At 43.8% G+C, this 20,957-nt stretch overlaps 1 protein-coding gene across 2 annotated transcripts in view; it reads right to left on the reverse strand.

The window, feature by feature from the left end:
- Positions 1-20,957, reverse strand: part of LOC140188532 (short transient receptor potential channel 4-associated protein-like) — a 171,991-nt gene that overhangs the window by 119,887 nt on the left and 31,147 nt on the right. For both annotated transcript variants that reach the window (XR_011883320.1, XM_072244905.1), the window contains exon 2: positions 9,871-10,002. Coding sequence is in view for 1 of the 2 variants with exons in the window: in XM_072244905.1 (XP_072101006.1) it covers positions 9,871-10,002 (132 nt within the window). In the remaining variant the exon portion in view is untranslated. The remainder of the gene's footprint in view (positions 1-9,870; positions 10,003-20,957) is intronic.

A 20,957-nucleotide genomic window follows, 5' to 3' on the forward strand; every position in this document is an offset into this window, starting at 1 on the left:
CTTCCTAGAGATGCTGCCTGGCCTGCTGCGTTCACCAGCAACTTTGATGTGTGTTGCTTGAATTTCCAGCATCTGCAGAATTCCTGTTGTTAACAATAAGTACTCCTATTTGAGTACTGTTGGAGGGGGGAGGGGGAACGACAACCAATCTGGAGGAAGCACCAGTGGCCGCGACTCTGGCACAGTCTGGCCCTGTGGCTCGAAAGGGTAAAGAAAGGAAGAGGATGGCAGCAGTGATAGGGCGCTCTATAGTTAGGGAGCCAGACAGGCGATTCTATGGATGCACGAAAGAAACACAGACGGTAGTTTCCCTCCCAGGTGCCAGGGTCCAGGATGTTTCTGATCGTGTCCACAATATCCTGAAGTGGGAAGGTGAACAGCCAGAGATCGAGGTACATATTGGTACCAACGACAAAGGTAGGAAAAGAGAGGTCATGAAAACAGACTACAGTGTTAGGAAGCAAGTTGAGAAGCAGGACCTCAAAAAGTAGTAATCTCGGGATTATTGCCTGTGCCACGCCACAGTGAGGATAGGAATAGAGTGAGGTGGAGGATAAATGCATGGCTGAGGGATTGGAGCAGGAGGCAGGGATTCAGATTTCTGGACCATTGGGACCTCTTTAGGAGCAGGCGTGACCAGTACAAAAAGGACGGTTTGCACTTGAATCCGAGGTGAACCAATATCCTGGCAGGGAGGTTTGCTAAGGCTATTGGAAAAGGTTAAACTAGAATTGCTGGGCGGAGGGAACCAAACTGAAGAGACAGAGGAAGGGGCGGTTGGCTCACAGCTCGAGAAAGCTTGTATATAGTGTGAGAGAGGGGATAGGCACTGATGGTTTGATATGTGTCTATTTTAATGCAAGGAGTATCGTGAACAAAGCAGGTGAGCTTAGGGCGTAGATCAGTACTTGGAGCTACGATGCTGTGGCCATTACAGGGACTTGGATGGCTCAGGGACAGGAATGGCTACTGAGTGTCATGTTTCAGAAAGGAGAGGGAGGGAGGCAAAAGGGGTGGGGGTATGGCACTGCTGATCAGAGATCAAGGCTGCAGAAAAGGAGGAAGCCATGGAAAGATTCTCTACTGAGTCTTTCTGGGTGGAAGTTAGGAACAGGAAGGGTTCAATAACTCTAATGGATGTTTCTTTATAGACCATCCAATAGTAACAGCCACATTGAGGAGCAGATAGGGAGACAGATTCTGGAAGGACGCAATAATAATTGGGTTGTCATGGTGGGAGATTTTAATTTCCCCAATATTGGCATCTCTCTAGAGTGAGGAGTTTAGATGTGGTGCAGTTTGTTAGGTGTGTTAAGGAAGGTTTCCTAACACAGTATGTAGATAAGCCTACGAGAGGAGAGGCTGTACTTTATCTGGTATTGGGAAATGAACCTGGTCAGGCCTCTCAGTGGGAGAGCATTTTGGAGATAGTGATCACAATTCTATCTCCTTTACCATAGCATTGGAGAGCGATAGTAACAGACAAGTTAGGAAAGTGTTTAATTGGAGCAAGGGGAAATATGAAGCTATCAGGCAGGAACTTGGAAGCATAAATTGGAAACAGATGTCATCAGGGAAATCTACAGCAGAAATGTGGCAAATGTTCAGGGGATGTCTGTGTGGTGTTCTGCATAGATATGTTCCAATGAGACAGAGAAAGGATGCTAGGGTACAGCAACCATGGTGTACAACAGCTATTGAAAATCTAGTCAAGAAGTAAAGCTTACAAAAGATTCCAAAAACTTGGTAGTGATAGAGATCTAGAAAATGATAAGGTGAGCAGGAAGGAGCTTATTAAGAATGAAATTAGGAGAGCCAGAAGGGGCCATGAGAAGGCCTTGGTGAGCACAATTATGAAAACCCCAAGGCATTTCACGAGTATGTGAAGAGCAAGAAGATGAGATGTGAGAGATTAGGTCCAATCAAGAGTGATAGTGGAAAAGTGTATGGAACTGGAGGAGATAGCGGAGGTACTTAATGAGTACTGTGCTTCAGTATTCACTACAGAAAAGGACCTTGGCGATTGTAGGGATGACTTAGAGCGGGCTGAAAAGCTTGAGCATATAGACATTAAGAGGAAGATGTGCTGGAGCTTTTGGAAAGCATCAACAGGCAATAGACAATAGGTGCAGGAGTAGGCCATTCGACCCTTCAAGCCAGCACTGCCATTAACTGTGATCATGGCTGATCATCCACAATCAGTATCCAGTTCCTGCCTTATCCCCATAACCTTTGATTCTACTATCTTCAAGAGCTCTATCCAGGTTGGAGGAACACCATCTCATATTCTGTCTGGGTAGCCTCCAACCTGATGGCATGAACATTGACTTCTCAAACTTCCGCTAATGCCCCACCTCCCCCTCGTACCCCATCCGTTATTTATTTATATACACACATTCTTTTTCTCTCTCTCCTTTTTCTCCCTCTGTCCCTTTCACTACACCCCTTACCCATCCTCTGGGTTCCCCCCACTTTTCTTTCTCCCTTGGCCTCCTATCCCATGATCCTCTCATATCCCTTTTGCTAATCAACTGTCCAGCTCTTGGTTCCATCCCTCCCCCTCCTGTCTTCTCCTATCATTTTGGATCTCCCCCTCCCCCTTTCAAATCCCTTACCAGCTCTTCTTTCAGTTAGTCCTGACGAAGGGTCTCGGCCCGAAACATCGACTGTACCTCTTCCTAGAGATGCTGCCTGGCCTGCTGAGTTCACCAGCAACTTTGATGTGTGTTGCTTGAATTTCCCTCATCTGCAGATTTCCTCGTGTATGCCTCTCCAAATGTTCATTAATCATGTCTGTCACCATCTTCTCCATCAACTTACCAACAATTGAAGTAAGACTCACAGGTCTATAATCTTCTGGGCTATCTCTACTCCCTTTTATGAATAAGGGAACTATATCCGCAACTCTACAGTCCTCCAGAACCTCTCCCATCCTCATTGATAATGCAAAGATAATCGCCAGAGGCTCAGCAATATCCTCCCTCGCTTCCCACAGTAGCCTGGGGTACATCTCGTCTGGTCCCGGTGACTTATCCAACTTGATGTTTTCAAAATTTCCAGCACATCCTCTTCCTTAATATCTGCATACTCAAGCTTTTCAGTCCACTACAAGTCATCCCTACAATCACCAAGATCCTTTTCTGTAATGAATACTTTGCTTCAGTATTCACTAAGTACCTCTGCCATCTCCTCCGGTTCCATGCACATTTTTCCACTGTCACACTTGATTGGTCCTATTCTCTCACGTCTTATCGTCTTGCTCTTCACAAACTTGTAGAATGCCTTAGAGTTTTCCTTAATCCTGTCTGCCAAGGCCTTCTCATGGCCCCTTCTGGCTGTCGTAATTTCATTCTTAAGCTCCTTCCTGCTGGCCTTATAATCTTCTGGATCCCTAGCATTCCCTAGTTTTTTGAGCCTTTCCTAAGCTCTTCTTTTCTTCTTGACTAGATTTGAAACAGCCTTTGTACACCACGGTTCCTGTACCCTACCATCCTTTTCGTTTCATTGGAACGTATTTACGCAGAACCCCACACAAATATCCCCTGAACATTTGCCACATTTCTTCCGTACGTTTCCCTGAGAACATGTTTCCAATTTATGCTTCCAAGTTCCTGCCTAATAGCCTCATATTTCCCCTTACTCCAATTAACCGTTTCCCTAACTTATCTGTTCCTATCCCTCTGCAATGCTATGGTAAACAAGATAGAATTGTGATTACTCTTTCAATAATGCTCTTCCACTGAGAGACCCGACACCTGACCAGGTTCATTTCCAAATACCAGATCAAGTAATTCCTCTCCTCTTGTAGGCTTATCTACATATTGTGTCAAGAAACCTTCCTGAACACACCTAACAAACTCCACTCCATCTAAGCCCCTCACTCTCAGGAGATGCCAATCAATATTGGGGAAATTAAAATCTCCCACCACAACAATCTTTTCCAGAATCTGTCTATCTGCTTCTCCATGTCCATTACTATTGGGTGGTCTATAAAAAACACCCAGGAGAGTTATTGACCCCTTCCTATTCCTTACTTTCACCCACAGAAACTCTGTAGACCACCCCTCCATGTCTTCCTGTACTGAGTTGTAGGCTTTCCATGTTTCTACATCAGTAGTATGTTGGAAATTCCAGGTGTCAGACAGCATGAAGTGTGTGAAGTTACCTTAACTGGGCAGATCGTTCTTGGGAAACTGAACGTCTGAAGGTAGATATGTACACCCTGGAGTTCTGAAAGAGATGGCTGAAGACATCGTGGAGGCACTAGTAATGATCTTTCAAGAATCACTAAATTCTGGAATGGTTCCAGAAGACTGGAAAATTGCAAATGTCACTTCACTCTTCAAGAAGGAAGAGAGGCAGAAGAAAGGAAACTATAGGCCAGTTAGTCTGACCTCAATGGTTGGGAAGATATTGGAATCGATTATTGATGCGGTGAAATAGGCCCAAGTCAGCATGGTTTCCTCAAGGGAAAATCATGCCCGACAAATCTGTCGGAATTCTTTGAAGAAAAAACAAGCAGGCTGGACAAAGGAGAATCGCTTGATGTTGTGTACTTAAGATTTTCAGAAGGCCTTTGACAAGGTACCACAAATGAGCTACTTAATAAGCTACAATCCCAAGGTATTACAGGAAAGATTCTAGCATGGATAAAGCTGTGGCTGATTGGCATAAAGGGATCCCTTTCTGGCTAGTTGCTGGTGACTAGTGGTGTACAACAGGGGTCTGTGTTAGGCCCAATTATTTTTATATTACATTTCAAAATGATTTGGATAGTGGAATTGAAAGCTTAGTTGCAAAGTTTACAGACAATATGAAGATAGTTCGAGAGTCAGGTACTTTTGAGGGAGCAGAGGGGCTACAGAAGGACATAGATAAATTTGGGGAATGTTCAAAGAAATGGCAGATGGAATACAGTGTTGGGAAGTGCATTGTCATGCACTTCGATAGAAAAAAAGAAAGGGTTGCCTACTTTTCAGAAAGAAACCTAACAAATCTGTAGGAATTCTTTGAAGAAATAACAAGCAGGATAGACAATTGGTTGATATTGTGTACTTAGATTTTCAGAAGGCTTTTGACAAGGTGCCACAAATGAGGCCGCTTAACAAGCTATGAGCCTATGGTATTACAGGAAAGATTCCAGCATAGATAAAGCAGTGGCTGATTAGCAGGAGGCAAAGAGTGGGAATAAAGGGAACCTTTTCTGCTTGGCTGCTGGTGATACATGGTGTTCCACAAGGGTCTGTGTTGGGAATGCTTCTTTTACGTTTTATGTCAACGATTTGCATGATGGAATTGATGGCTTTGTTGCAAAGTTTGCAGATGATACAAAGATAGGTGGAGGGGCAGGTAGTTTTGAGAAAATAGCGAGGCTACAGGAGGACTTGTATTAGGAGAATGGGCAAAGACATGGCAGATGAAATACAGTGTCAGGAAGTGAATGATCATGCACTTCGGTAGAAGAAATGAAAGGACTGACATTTTCTAAATGGAGGGAAAATTCAAAAAAATTGATATGCAAAGGGAATTGGGAGTCCTTGTGCAGGATTCCTTAAAGGTTAATTTGCACGTTGAGTCGGTAGTGAGGAAGTCACACGTAATGTTAGCATTCATTTCAGGATGATAGAATATAAAGGCAAGGCTGTAATGCTGAAACTTTATATAGCACTGGTGAGGCCTCCCTTGGGAGATTTGGACCCTCATCTAAAAAAGGATGTGCTGAAACTGGAGGGGTTTCGAAGGAGGTTCACGAAAATGATTCCAGGATTGAATGGCTTGTCATATGAAGTGTTTGATGGCTCTGGGCCTATATTCACTAGAATTCAGAAGAATGAGGGGTGGCCCCATTGAAACCTATCAAATGGTGAAAGGCCCTGATAGCATGATGTGGAGGGGATGTTTCCTATGGTAGAAGAGTCTGAGACCAGAGGAGGCAGCCATTTAGAACATAGAAATTTACAGCACACTACAGGCTCTTCGGCCCACAATGTTGTGCCGACCTTGTAACCAACTCCTAGCACATTGTCCTCTATTCTTCTAAGCTACTTTTCATGTACCTATTTAAGAGGCTCTTAAAAGGCCCTAATTTATCCGCTTCCGACACCGCCATCGGCAGTGCATTCCACATACCCACCGCGCTCTGTGAAAAACTTATCCCTGACATCCCCTGGGTACCCATTTCCAAGCACCTTAAAACTATGTCCCCTTGTGTTAGCCACTTCAGCCCTGGGAGAAAAGCCTCTGCCTATCCACATGATCAATGCCCCTCATCATCTTATACACCTCTATCAGGTCACCACTCATCCTCCGTCGCTCCAAGGAGAGAAGGCCAAGTACACCCAACCTATTCTCATAAGGTACACCCTCTAATCCAGGCAACATCCTTGTAAGTCTCCTCCGCACTCTGTCTATAGTATCCCACATCCTTCCTGTAGCAAGGTGACCAGAACTGAACATAATACTCCAAGTGGGGTCTGACCAAGGTCTTACTATAGCTGTATCATCACCTCATGGCTCTTGAACTCAATTCCACGGTTCATGCAGGCAAATACAACATACGCCTTCTCAACAACACTGTCAACCAGGCAATGAGGAATTTCTTTAGCCATAAAATGGTGAATCTGTGGAATTTGCTGCCACAGGCAGCTGTACAGGCCAAGTTTTTATGTATATTTAAGGCACTGGTTGATAGAGTCTTGACTGGTCAGGGTATGAAGGAATACAGGGAGAAGGCAGGAGATTTTGGGTTGAGAGAAAAACTGGATCATCCACAACGAAATGGCACAGCAGATTCAATGGGCCAAATAACCTAATTCTGTTCCTCTATTTTATGGTCTTCTGGTCTTTGCACCTGTTCCTACCATGGAGTCCCCTTAGTCCCCCTTACGACGCCCTGTTCCGCGTTTGGAATGGAGAGAAAAGATAGATTGGAGGGGTAAACCTGAAAATATTTCAGTACATTGCCTTAAACCAGGAAAACGGACCTGCCAGAATGAAGTTGCGCAGTAGATACAATGAGCTAAATGGCCAAGTACTGCTCCTATATCCTATATGGTCTACATTAGAATTACAATACTATACAATTGAATGAAGGGCAGTACAGGTAGTATAAAAGTTTCAGGAGTGGTAGGGGTTGAAGGAAAGGGGGAGGAGTTACACTGCTGATTAGAGAGAGCATCACAGTAGTGCGTCGAGAGGAATCAGTTAATCAGGCTATACGCTTAGAAATAAGAAAGAGGTAATCATTGATTATGCTGAAGGCCTCCCAGTAGTCAGAAGAAATTAGAATAAATATGTAGGCAAATTGCAGTAAGATGTAAAAACAATAGGGTATTAGTAATGGGGATTTTGACTTTCCCAGTATTGATTGAAATTCCCTTATGTAAAAGACTTAGTGGGATGGAATTCATAAATTGCAAATGAGGGGTTTTTCAAAACAATGTAGAGTACTACAAGAGAAGGGGCTGTACCTGACCTGGTATTACAGAACGAAGATGGGCAAATGAGGAGCCTTTGGGAACAGTGACCATAATGGAGAAAATTTAATTTTGGAAAATGATAACATAAGCTCAAGAAATATCACTGGCAGATGGATTAAGGAGAGCACCAAGTCATTACTAAAAACAAGGTGGTGCTTTGGGGAAGTGTGAATTCTCTCAGGGACTAAAAGAGTAATTTCCTTGGCTCTTCACTTAGCTTTGGAATATCTGTACAGTGAAGATGCATACATCATGATGCTCTTCATTGACTACAGCCCAGCATCAACAATATCACCCCCTTGAAAGTAATCACTAAGCTCAAAGACCTAGGCCTCAATTTACTCACTTGCAGGCCTGTTAGTATGGATTATGAACAATATTTTCCACATAATCTCCAAGGGCATAGGTGCATCATGAGGCTGGGTGCTCATTTATACCTATGACTGTGAGGCTAAGTACAGCTCCAATGCCATGTTTAAGTTTGCTGATGACACCACTGTTGTTGGTTGAATTAAAGATGGTGATGAATTGACATATCGGAGGGAGACTGAAAATTTGGCTGAATGGTGCCATAACAACAACCTCTCACTCAATGTCAGCAAAACCAAAGAGTTGATTTACAACAGGAGAAAGGTTCATAAGTCAGTCCTCATTAGGGGATTGGGGGAGGTGAGGGTCAGTAACTAAATTCCTGGTTGTTAACATTCCAGAGGACCCGTCCTGGGACCAACACACAAGTGCCATTACAAAGGCGGCACTGCAGTGCTTCTACTTTCTTACAAGTTTGTGCAGATTTAACATATCGTTTAAAACCTCTGACAGAGTTTTGCACATTGTTTGTCAGCCTTTGTATCTACTCTTTCACTAATTATATTTTTATTTATTTGTTTTACTGTGAATACCTGCACAAAATGATCAAAGTAGCATCTGGTGACATATACATACTTTGATAATAAACTTATTTTGAACTTTGATTCTGTGTGTGGAGCCAGGCAATAGAACACAGGCGAGCTCTAAAATGTATGTTTCTTATCTGTTTTCACTCAGGAAATCAAATTCAAGGAGGGGTACCGTGATTATCTCAACCACTGTTATGGCATTAAGGCAGCGAAGATACAGGTGTTTTGCAGTGTACAAGGGTTAATAAGTAGCCAGGTTGGGATAAAATTCTTTCCAGAATACTATGGGAAATGAGGAGACTGTTGGGGGGCCTGACAAAAATTTTTGCACCTTTATTAGCCAACGGCAAGATATCAAAAGGTTGGAAGTCAGCTAACTGCTCTTCCTTTATTAAAGAAGGGCAGCAGAGATGAGGCAGATAACAAGAAGCCAGTCAGCCTTGTGTTATTCATGGAGAAATTACTGAAAATAATCCAAAGTGACAATAATTAATTTGGAAAGACATGACCAGGGATAGCCAATATAGCTTTGGGGATGGGGTGGGGGGGGGGGGGGGGAAGAGGAGTAATGAATTCCTGTATCACTAACTTGATTGAGTTTTTTCTTAAAGAGATAACCAAGGAGACTGATATTTATCTATGTGAACTTTAGTAAGGCACTTCACAAGCTGCTGTATAGTAAGCTGGTCAAGAAGGTTAAGGCATATGACAGCACAGTGTAGGAACAGAGCCTTCGGCCTAGAATATCTGTGCCGACCATAATGCCAGTTTAAATTAATCCCACTTTACTGCCTGTGGTCCTCATCCCTCTATCCCGTATCTGTCTGCAACATGATTTGTATTTGTTTGCATCACTTCTCTTGGTAGTCTGATCAGGCACTAGGAATATTGATGAACAGAGACCTAGGAGTCCAAGTCCATAGTTCACTAGTCAATGTCAATACAGGTCGATAGATTGATTAAGGTAGCATACAACTTATTTACCACTAGATATCAGGGCTAGGGATAAAGAGTTGGGACATTATGTTGTAATTTCACAAAACACTAGTTGGACACTCTGCAGTTCTGCTCACTATACTATTGTGATTGCATTGGAGAGAGTACAAAAAGGATTTACTAGGATGTTACCTGGATTAAAGGAAAGATAGTGTATAAACTGGGTATATTTTCCCTGAAACAAAGGATGTTGAGGGATGACCTAACAGAACTATTAGAGGCAAAAAAAAAATGGGTACATAGTCAAAATGTTTTTCCCAGGTTAGAGGGTATCAGAAACAAGAGGTTGAAGTTTTAAGAGGTACGAGTTTTAAAAGAGATCCCGTACAATTACTAATTTAAAAAGGCATTTATACAGATACTTCAATAGGAACCCTGTTCTGATGAAAAGTTAACCACTTATCTCTCCACAGATGCTGACAGGAAGTATTGAGCATATGCTGGATTTTATTTCAGAGCTTTGTAGTGTTCTCTTTACACTAGTTTTTACATCTTACCTTTAAGATCCCTTGGCACAGCAAGAGGCCATCATTGTTAGGTTGGCTGTTTTCATACAATTTCTGCACTAGATGTGGAATGCCATTCCATTTTGCAATTTTGTCCCTCTCTCTGAGCAGAGAATCTGGAATCTATAAACAGAAACAGCATTACATAATAAACAGCAGTATATTAGATCAGAAATTCAAGAGAGTTGGGGGGAGGGAAGAGTCAAATATAGTAGCTACTTATTTAGAAGGTGCTGGGGAAGTTGACAGGCCTGAAGGTGGATAAATCACTTAGATCAGATGTACTGCACCCCAAAGTTGTGAAAGAGCTAGTTAAGAGATTCTGGAGGCAGTAGCAGTGATCTTTCTATAATCTATGGAAAGAGAGAGGGACCAAAAGGGCTGGAAAATCGCAAATGTGACACCATGTGTAAGAAGCGAGGAAGGTAAAATTGTAACAACAGGAATTCTGCAGATGCTGGAAATTCAAGCAACACACATCAAAGTTACTGGTGAACGCAGCAGGCCAGGCAGCATCTCTAGGAAGAGGTACAGTCGATGTTTCAGGCCAAGACCCTTCATCAGGACTAACTGAAGGAAGAGTTAGTAAGAGATCTGAAAGTGGGAGGGGGAGGGGGAGATCCAAAATGATAGGAGAAGACAGGAGGGGGAGGGATGGAGCCAAGAGCTGGACAAGTGATTGGCAAAGGGGATATGAAAGGATCATGGGACAGGAGGCCCAGGGAGAAAGATGGGGGGGGGGGGGGGGGGAGACAGAGGGACAGAGGGAGAAAAAGGAGAGTGAGAGAAAGAATGTGTGTATAAAAATAAATAACGGATGGGGTACGAGGGGGAGGTGGGGCATTAGAGGAAGTTAGAGAAGTCAATGTTCATGCCATCAGGTTGGAGGCTACCCAGACGGAATATAAGGTGTTGTTCCTCCAACCTGAGTGTGGCTTCATCTTTACAGTAGAGGAGACCGTGGATGGACATGTCAGAATGGGAATGGGATGTGGAATTAAAATGTGTGGCCACTGGGAGATCCTGCTTTCTCTGGCGGACAGAGCGTAGGTGTTCAGCAAAGCAGTTTCCCAGTCTGCGTCGGGTCTCGCCAATATATAGAAGGTCATATCAGGAGCACCGGACACAGTATATCACCCCAGCCGACTCACAGATGAAGTGTCGCCTCACCTGGAAGGACTGTCTGGGGCCCTGAATGGTGGTAAGGGAGGAAGTGTAAGGGCATGTGCAGCACTTGTTCCGCTTACAAGGATAAGTGCCAGGAGGGAGATCAGTGGGGAGGGATGGGGGGGACAGGGACGAATGGACAAGGGAGTCGCATAGGGAGAGATCCCTGCAGAAAGCGGGGGCGGGGGGGGGGGAGAGAGGGAAAGATGTGCTTAGTGGTGAGATCCCGTTGGAGGTGGCGGAAGTTACGGAGAATAATATGTTGGTCCCGGAGGCTTGGTGGGGTGGTAGGTGAGGACCAGGGGAACCCTATTCTTAGTGGGGTGGCGGGAGGATGGAGCGAGAGCAGATGTGCGTGAAATGGGGGAGATGCATTTGAGAGCAGAGTTGATGGTGGAGGAAGGGAAGCCCCTTTCTTTAAAAAAGGAGGACATCTCCTTCATCCTGGAATGAAAAGCCTCATCCTGAGAGCAGATGCGGCGGAGACGCAGGAATTGCGAGAAGGAGACGGCATTTTTGCATGAGACAGGGTGAGAAGAGGCATAGAAGTCAACGAGCTCAGCATGCGTGCAGGAAGCAGCGCCAATGCAGTCATCGATGAAGCGAAGGAAAAGTGGGGGACAGATATCAGAATAGGTACGGAACATAGATTGTTCCACAAAGCCAACAAAAAGGCAGGCATAGCTAGGACCCATACGGGTGCCCATAGCTACATCTTTAGTTTGGAGGAAGTGGGAGGAGCCAAAGGAGAAATTATTAAGAGTAAGGACTAATTCCACTAGATGGAGCAGAGTGGTGGTAGAGGGGAACTGCTTAGGTCTGGAATCCAAAAAGCGGAGAGCTTTGAGACCTTGCTGATGGGGGATGGAAGTATATAGGGACTGGACATCCATGGTGAAAATAAAGCGGTGGGAGCCAGGGAACTTAAAAAAAAATCGTCGAAAGGTTTAAGAGCGTGAGAAGTGTCACGAACATAGGTAGGAAGGGATTGAACAATGGGGGGATAAAACCGTGTCGAGGTATGCAGAAACGAGTTTGGTGGGGCAGGAGCAAGCTGAGACAATAGGTCTGCCAGGGCAGGCAGGTTTGTGGATCTTGGGTAGGAGGTAGAAATGGGAAGCGTGAGGTGTTGGAACTATAAGGTTGGTAGCAGTGGATGGGAGATCTTCTGAGCAGATAAAGTCGGTGATGGTGTGGGAGACAATGGCCTGGTGCTCCTTAGTGGGGTCACGATCGAGGGGTAAATAAGAGGAGGTATCCGCGAATTGTCACCGTGCCTCAGCAAGGTAGAGGTCAATATGCCAGACTACAACAGCGCCCCCCCTTATCGGCGGGTTTAATAGTAAGGTTAGGATTAGTGCGGAGGGAGTGGAGAGCAGAGCGTTCCGAAGGAGAGAGGTTGGAATGGGAACAAGATGCAGTGGAGTCGAGACGGTTGATTTCCCGTCGGGGTGTCCATGAAGAAGAGGAGGGTTGAAGATGGGAGAAGGGGTCATCGGTGGGGGTGGAAGAGTCCTTGCCAAAGAAGTAGGCTCAGAGACGGCGGAAGAAGAGTTCAGCATCATGGCGGACACAGAACTCGCTGAGGTGTGGGCGAAGGGGGACAAAGGTGAGGCCCTTACTGAGGACAGAGCGTTCTGCCTCCGACAGTTGAAGGTCGGAGGGGATGGTAAAGACCCTGCACGGATGACAGCTAGGATCAGAGGGGGGAGGCTGGGGGTGTCAGTGGAGAGGGTAGGGTTGGGGTGAGAGGAAGATGGAGCCTCTGAGGGTCAAGGAGCTGATGGTGGGATCTGAGGGAGATGGAGTTGCAGAGTATTGGTGGGGGAAGGGGAGACGGGAGTCACAACAGCAGCACATAAAGACCCGGCCTGGAGTTCAAGGCTGGAGTCGCAGTTGGTGGTTGCGCAATCGCTTTGAAGGTGTCCATGGTCGTTGCTGGAGTCCGGGTTTTGAATACTATAGGTCAGTTAGCATGACCTTAGTGGTTAATAGGATTTTAGAGCTTATTATTAAGGATAATAGGGCAAAGTGAGCACAGTTTTGTTAAAGGGAGATCTCGTCTGACAAATCTTTTAGAATTTTTTGAGGTGATAATAAGCAGATTAGACAAAGGAGAATCTGCTGACATTATTTACTTGAATTTTGAGGTGGCCTTTGAACAAGAGCCCATGGCATTAGAGGCAAGGCTGTAGACTAGCTGACTGGCAGAAGTCAAAGTAGAAATAGAGGATGGCTACTGGGCATTAGTGGAGTTCCAAAGAAGCCCTTGTTAAGACCACAACTTTTCACTTTTATACATTAATGATTTAGCTGAAGGAATTGATGGCATTGAAGCAGAGTTTGCAGATGATACTGTGACAGGTGGAGGAACACAGTTGTGGAGGCATGGAGTGCATAGAGGTCTTGTACGGTTAGGATCGTAGGCAAATTAATGGAAGATAGAATACAGCATAGGTAAGTGTATGGTCATACACTTTGATAGAAAGAATGAAGGTGTAGACTATTTTCTAAACAGGAGAAAATCCAGAAATCAGAGGTGCAAAGGGACTAGGAGTCCTAATTCAATATTCCCTAAAGGTTAACTTGCTGGTTGAGGCAGTACTAAAGAACGTCGAGAGGACTAGAAAATAAAAAAAAAGATAAACTGCTGAGGCTTGAAGGCTTCGGTCAAACTGCTTTTGGAATATTGTGAACAATTATGGACCAATATCCAACGAAGGACGTGCCAGCCTGGAGCAGGTCCAGAGGAGATTCACAAAAAGTTCCCAGGAATTAAATGCTTAATATACGAGAAGTCTCTGGACCTATACTTGGTTGGGGCTGGGGGGGGGTGGATCGCACTGAAAGTTATCAGATACTGAAAAGCCTGGATAGGGTGCATGTGGACGGAATGCTTCCACTACTAAGAGGCTACGATCACAGGGCACAGCCTCAGAATACAGGGATATCCCTTTAAAACTGATGTGTTGAAGAATTTCTTCAACCAGAGCGGTGAATCTGTGCAACCAATTGCCACAGAGGGCTTTGGAAGACTAGTCATCGGTGTACTTAAAGCAGAAATTAATAGTTTCTTGATTTTTGAGTGGCTTAAGAGTTACAGGAAGAGGTCGAGAGAATGGGATTTAAACAAAATTCAGTCATGATTGAATGGCAGAGCAGATCTCATGGCTGAATGGCTGATAATGTGCCTGAACTCCATGCTGTTCTGAGGATATTTTGGCAACAGCACAATACAGATAAAGTAATACAGCAAAATATAAGCTCTTTTGCCCACATTCATGCAAACCATCGGCACTAATCTGATATAACTGCAGCTGGACCATTGTCTTTGATGCAATGGAAATTCAATATTGTGAGAGCACCTGCTCAATTACCTCCTTAGGCATTGAATTTCTAGATTCAGATCACCAAATGGGGGGAAATAATCCCTCAGATTGCACCTGTACCCTAATTTGAAACGCATGGAATCAAAAATTATAAGAGTGTATAGATTTAAAGTTCAAAGTTCAAATTAAATTTTATCATCAAAATACATACACTCGGACCCCACTTAACGCTGAGGATGCTTCCCTCAGAGGTGGAGCGCCATGTAAATCAGTGCTATGTGGGGTCATTACAACATTATGTAAATGGACATGTGTGCCTAATTTTAAAGTCAAACCCAAGATACATGAGATATTATTTTATGTATACAAGCAACTTGCAGAGAACAAACACTCAAAACAGTCCTAACCTGTACATCAGTGGAGCAGCAGCAACAGAGGGAAGTGGGTGGTGGTTATATCTTAGAAGGATCAGGCTCTGGGTCCTCTAACTTTTAGCCTTCTTCAAGCAGATGTCGAGATTTCACTGCCATTTCTTATGTTTCCTTTCATGAAGCAGTTCTCAGTAGCAGGAAATCACATTGAAAACACCTCTCTTTGTGCTATTGCTTTGCTCCCAGTCAGGGCAGCCTTCCTGCTTCCTCAATATTACTTGTCCCTCCACCCACCTTCGTATCATCGACAAACTTGGCCAGAAAGCCATCAATCAAATCACTGACATACAATGTAAAAAGTTTATTTAATCTTTTTGTGCCTTATGGCTTTTTTAGTTGTCTTGTTAGTTTCTAAAAGCTTCCCAATCTTCTAACTTCCTACTAATTTTTATTCTATTATATGCCCTCACTTTTGCTCTTAATGCTAAATCATTACTATTGATGATAAATAACACTGAACCCAACACTGATCCTTGTGGCATACCACAGACAGGCTTCCAGTCAGAGTCAATCATCTACTACCCACTAAGCCAACATTGAATCTAAATTACTACCACATCCTGAACGCCAAGCAAATTAACCTGCTCTACCAACCTCTAATGTGATGCTTGTAAAAAGCATTGCTAAAGTCCATGTATAGACTACGAATACTGCCTTTCCTTCCTCAATCTTCTTAGTAACCTCCTGGAAAAACTCATCAAAATTTGTTAGATATTACCTACCATGCACAAAGCCATGCTGACTATCCCTAATTAGGCTCTGAATATACAGACACTTCTATATCCTTCCCATAAAACCACAGAACACTATGGCACAGAAAACAGGCCATTCGGCCCTTCTAGTCTGTGCCGAAACTTTATTCCGCAAGTCCCATTGACCCACACCCAGTCCATTGATAAAGTTTAAGGGAATGGGGGATTCTCAGGTTCCTGTAAAAAAAAATGGGGTTAAGTACTGACTATGTCTGTGACTGCAGTGTGTTTAAATAATGTCTCACAGCTGCTTTCTTTGGAGCAAGATCAGGGTTAAAGTTCACCCAGATCCACATAAGATATCTTCTGGCTTTTCACACCATTTGATTTTGACAAAAGGCAGTACCTGATGGAAATTAGACAGATGTTCTTATCTTTGTAATTAAGTTGTGGCTCCAACAAACCAGGTAGGACATTCCTTTCTTTAATTCAGGTGGCTGGAGTGTCTGTTAAACTGATTGTTCTTTGTATCAATAGTCTATTGACTTGGCTGGAATGCTTATCAAATTGATTGTTCTTTTGTATCGGTAGCCTTATAACTTCTAACAATTCTGACTTAAGGCAGTGAACTTGTTGAACCGCCGGGGAGATGAGAACATTTCTCTCCCTGATGTCAGGTCCAAATTCACTCACCGGCTGAGCTTGAAGAAATAAACGGCGGAAAAGATAAGTAACGATCTTTTTGTGCTGTCGTTATTTGATCCAGCAAATTTACGTTCACACCATAACCCTCCAGACCTCTCCCACCCATGTATCTATCCAATTTGTTCTTAAAACTTAAGAGTGAGCCAGCATTTACCACGTCAGCTCCTTCCACTCCCACCACTCTCTGAGTGAAGAAGTTCCCACTAATGTTCCCCCTAAATAGCAGATATCAGTAGTAGGCACAAGGTTGTGATTGTGGGAGATTTCAATTTTCCACACATAGACTGGGAAGCCCATACTGTAAAAGGGCTGGATGGTTTGGAGTTTGTAAAATCTGTACAAGATCGTTTTTTTGCAGAAGTACATAGAGGTACCAACGAGAGAAGGGGCGGTGTTGGATCTGCTGTTAGGGAATGAGATAGGTCAGGTGACGGAGGTTTGTGTTGGGGAGCACTTCGGGTCCAGTGATCGCAATGCTATTAGTTTCAATATATGAAGGCGGCTAGATCTGGACTCAAGGTTGGGATTTTTGATTGGAAAAAGGCTTCCTCTGAGGAGATGCGAAAGGATTTAGAAGGAGTGGATTGGGGCAATTTGTTTTGTGGGAAGGATGTAATAGAGAAATGGAGGACATTTAAAGATGAAATTTTGAGACAACAGAATCTTTATGTTCCTGTTAGGTTGAAAGGAAAGGTTAAAAGTTTGAGAGAGCCATGGTTTTCAAGCGATATTGGAAACTTGGCTCGGAAAAAAAAGAGATCTACAATAAATATAGACAACATGGAGTAAATGAGGTGCTCGAGGAATATAAAGCATGTAAAAAGAATCTTAAGAAAGAAATTAGAAAAGCAAAAAGAAGATATGAGGTTGCTTTGGCAAGTAAGGTGAAAATAAATCCCAAGGGTTTCTACAGTTATATTAATAGCAAAAGGATAGTACTGGATAAAATTGGTCCCTTAAAGAATCAGAGTGGACGGTTATGTGTGGAGCCAAAAGAGATGGGGGAGATTCTTAACAATTTCTTTTCTTTGGTATTCACTAAGGAGAAGGATATTGAATTGTGTAAGATAAGGGAAATGGGTAGGGAAGTTAAGGAAACTATGATGATTAAAGTAGTAGTAGTACTAGAGCTTTTAAGGAATATAAAATTGGATAAGTCTCCAGGTCCTGACAGGATATTCCCTAGGACATTGAGGGAAGTTAGTGTGGAAATAGCAGGGGCTCTGACAGAAATATTTCAAATGTCTGGGTAGACAGGGTCTGATTAGGAATAGCCAACATGGATTTGTGCATGGAAGGTCATGTCTGACAAATCCTATTAAATTTTTTTGAAGTGGTTACTAGGAATGTTGACGAAGGTAAAGCGGTGGATGTTGTCAATATGGACTTCAGTAAGGCTTTTGACAAGGTCCGACACTGAAGGTTGGTTAGGAAGGTTCAATCGTTTGGTATTAATACTGAAGTAGTAAAATGGATTCAGCAGTGGCTGGATGGGTGACGCCAGAGAGTGGTGGTGGAAAACTGTTTGTCAGATTGGAGGCCGGTGACTAGTGGTGCACCTCAGGCATCTGTACTGGGCCCAATGTTATTTGTCATATACATTAATGATCTGGATGATGGGGTGGTAAATTGGATGGGTAAGTATGCAGATGATACTAAGATAGGTGGAGTTGTGGATAATGAAGTAGGTTTTCAAAGCTTGCAGAGAGATTTAGGCCAGTTAGAAGAGTGGGCTGAACGATGGCAGATAGAGTTTAACGCTGATAAATATGAGCTGCTACACTTTGGTAGGACTAATCAAAATAGGAGATACATGGTAAATGGTAGGGCATTGAAGAATGCAGTAGAACAGAGGGATCTAGGAATAATGGTATATAGTTCCCTGAAGGTGGAATCTCATGTGGATAAGGTGGTGAAGAAAGCTTTTGGTATCAAGCAACACACATAAAAGTTGCTGGTGAACGCAGCAGGCCAGGCAGCATCTCGAGGAAGAGGTGCAGTCGACGTTTGAGGCCGAGACCCTTTGTCAGGACTAACTGAAGGAAGAGTGGGTAAGGGATTTGAAAGTTGGAGGGGGAGGGGGAGATCCAAAATGATAGGAGAAGACAGGAGGGGGAGGGATGGAGCCAAGAGCTGGACAGGTGATAGGCAAAAGGGATACGAGAGGATCATGGGACAGGAGGTCCGGGAAGAAAGACGGGGGGGGGGGGGGGGACCCAGAGGATGGGCAAGGGGTATATTCAGAGGGACAGAGGGAGAAAAAGGAGAGTGAGAGAAAGAATGTGTGTATAAAAATAAGTAACAGATGGGGTACGAGGGGGAGGTGGGGCAAATCCCTTACTCACTCTTCCCTCAGTTACTCCTGGGTTTCATCACCTAAGTTACAGAGAAAGGTTGAACAAGTTGCGTCTTTATTCTTTGGAATGTAGAAGGTTGAGGGGGGGACTTGACAGAGGTATTTAAAATTATGAGGGGGATAGATAGAGTTGACGTGGATAGGCTTTTTCCATTGAGAGTGGGGGAGATTTAAACAAGAGGACATGAGTTGAGAAACAGAAGGGCAAAAGTTTAGGGGTAACATGAGGGGGAACTTCTTTACTCAGAGAGTGGTGGCTGTGTGGAACGAGCTTCCAGCAGAAGTGGTTGAGGCAGGTTCGATGTTGTCATTTAAGGTTAAACTGGACAGCCATATGGACAGGAAAGGAATGGAGGGTTATGGGCTGAGTGCAGGTCGGTGGGACTAGGTGAGAGTAAGAGTTCGGCATGGACTAGAAGGGCCGAAATGGCCGATTTCCGTGCTGTAATTGTTATATGGTTATATATGGTTAAATCTTTCCCCTTTCACCCTAAAGCCATGTCCTCTCGTGTTATCTCTCCTAATCTAAGTGAAAAGTGTCTATTTGCATTTACTCTGTCTATACCCCTCATCATTTTGTAAACCTCTATTAAATCTCCCCCGATTTTTCAGCGCTTCAAGGAATAAAGTCCTAACCTGTTCAGTCTTTCCCTGTAACTCAACTCCTGAAGACCTGGCAACACCCTAGTAAATCTTCTCTGCGCACTTTCAATCTTACTGATATCCTTCTTAGTTAGGTGACCAGAACTGCACACATTACAAATTTGGCCTCACCAATGTCTTATACAACCTCCCCATTACATCCCAACTCCTATACTCAATACTTTGATTTATGAATGCCAGGATGCCAAAAGCCTTCTTTACCACCCTGTCCACCTGTGACACCACTTTCAGGGAATTATGTATCTGAACTCACAGATCCCTTTGCTCCTCTGCACTCCTCAGTGCCCTACCATTTACTGTGTATGTCTTACCTTGATTTGTCCTTCCAAAATGCAACACCTCACACTTGTCTGCATTAAATTCCATCTGCCATTTTCTAGCCCATTTTTCCAGCTGGTCCAGATCCCTCTGCAAGCTTCGAAAGCCTTCCTCGCCATCCACAACGCCTCCAACCTTAGTGTCATCAGCAAACTTGCTGATTCAATTTTCCACATTTTCATCTAGATCATTGATATAGACAACAAACAACAATGGTCCCAACATAGATCCTTGAGGCACACCACTAGTCACAGGCCTCCAGTCTGAGAAGCAATTACCCACTACCACTCTGTCTTCTCCCGCACAGCCAATTTCGAATCCAATCTACAACCTCTCCATGGATACCTAGTGTCTGAACCTTCTGAACTAACCTCCCATGTGGGACCTTGCCAAAGGTCTTACTGAAGTCCATGCAGACAACATCCACAGCCTTTCCCTCATCTACTTTCTTTGTAACCTCCTCAAAAAAACTCTACAAGATTCGTTAAACATGATCTACCACGCACAAAGCCATGCTGACTATCCTTAATCAGCCCTTGGCTGTCCAAATACTTGTATATCCACTCTCTCAGAACACCTTCCAATAATTTACCTACTACTGATGTCAGGCTCACCGGTCTGTAATTGCCTGGTTTACTTTTAGAGCCTTTTTTAAACAATGGAACAACATGAGCCACCGTCTAATCCTCCAGCACTGCACCAGTGGCTAAGGACATTTTAAACACTTCTGCCAGGGCCCCTGCAATTTCTACACTAGCCTCTTTCAAGGTCCAAGGAAATATCCTGTCAGGCCCGGGGGATTTATCTACCTTTATTCGCTGTAAGGCAGCAAGCACCTCCTCCTCTTTAATCTCTATATGTTCCATGACACTACTGCTTGTTTCCCTTCCTTCCATATACACTCTGCCAGTTTCCTGAGTAAATACTGATGAAAAAAAACTGTTTAAGATCTCCCCATCTCAAAAGGCTCCACACACAGACGACCACTCTGATCTTCTCGGGGACCAATTTTGTCTCTTACTATCCTTTTACTCTTAATATACTTGTAGAAACCCTCTGGATTTACCTTCACATTATCTATCAAAGCAACCTCATGTCTTCTTTTTGCCTTCCTGATTTCCTTCTTTACTATTTTCTTACATTTTCTATGCTCCTCAAGTACCTCATATGTTCCTAGTTGCCTATACCTGCTATACACCTCTCTCTTTTTCTTAAGCAGATCACCAATATCCCTTGAAAACCAAGGTTCCCTATGCCTGTTAACTTTGCCTTTAATCCTGGCAAGAACACGCAAACTCTGCACTCTCAAAATTTCGCCTTTGAAGGCCTTCCACTTACTGAACACATCCTTGCCAGAAAACAACTTATCCCAATCCACTCTTCCTAGATCCTTTCTCATCTCCACAAAATTGGCCTT

Source organism: Mobula birostris, chromosome 2 (genome assembly GCF_030028105.1).
Source record: "Mobula birostris isolate sMobBir1 chromosome 2, sMobBir1.hap1, whole genome shotgun sequence".
Lineage (NCBI taxonomy): Eukaryota > Metazoa > Chordata > Chondrichthyes > Myliobatiformes > Myliobatidae > Mobula > Mobula birostris.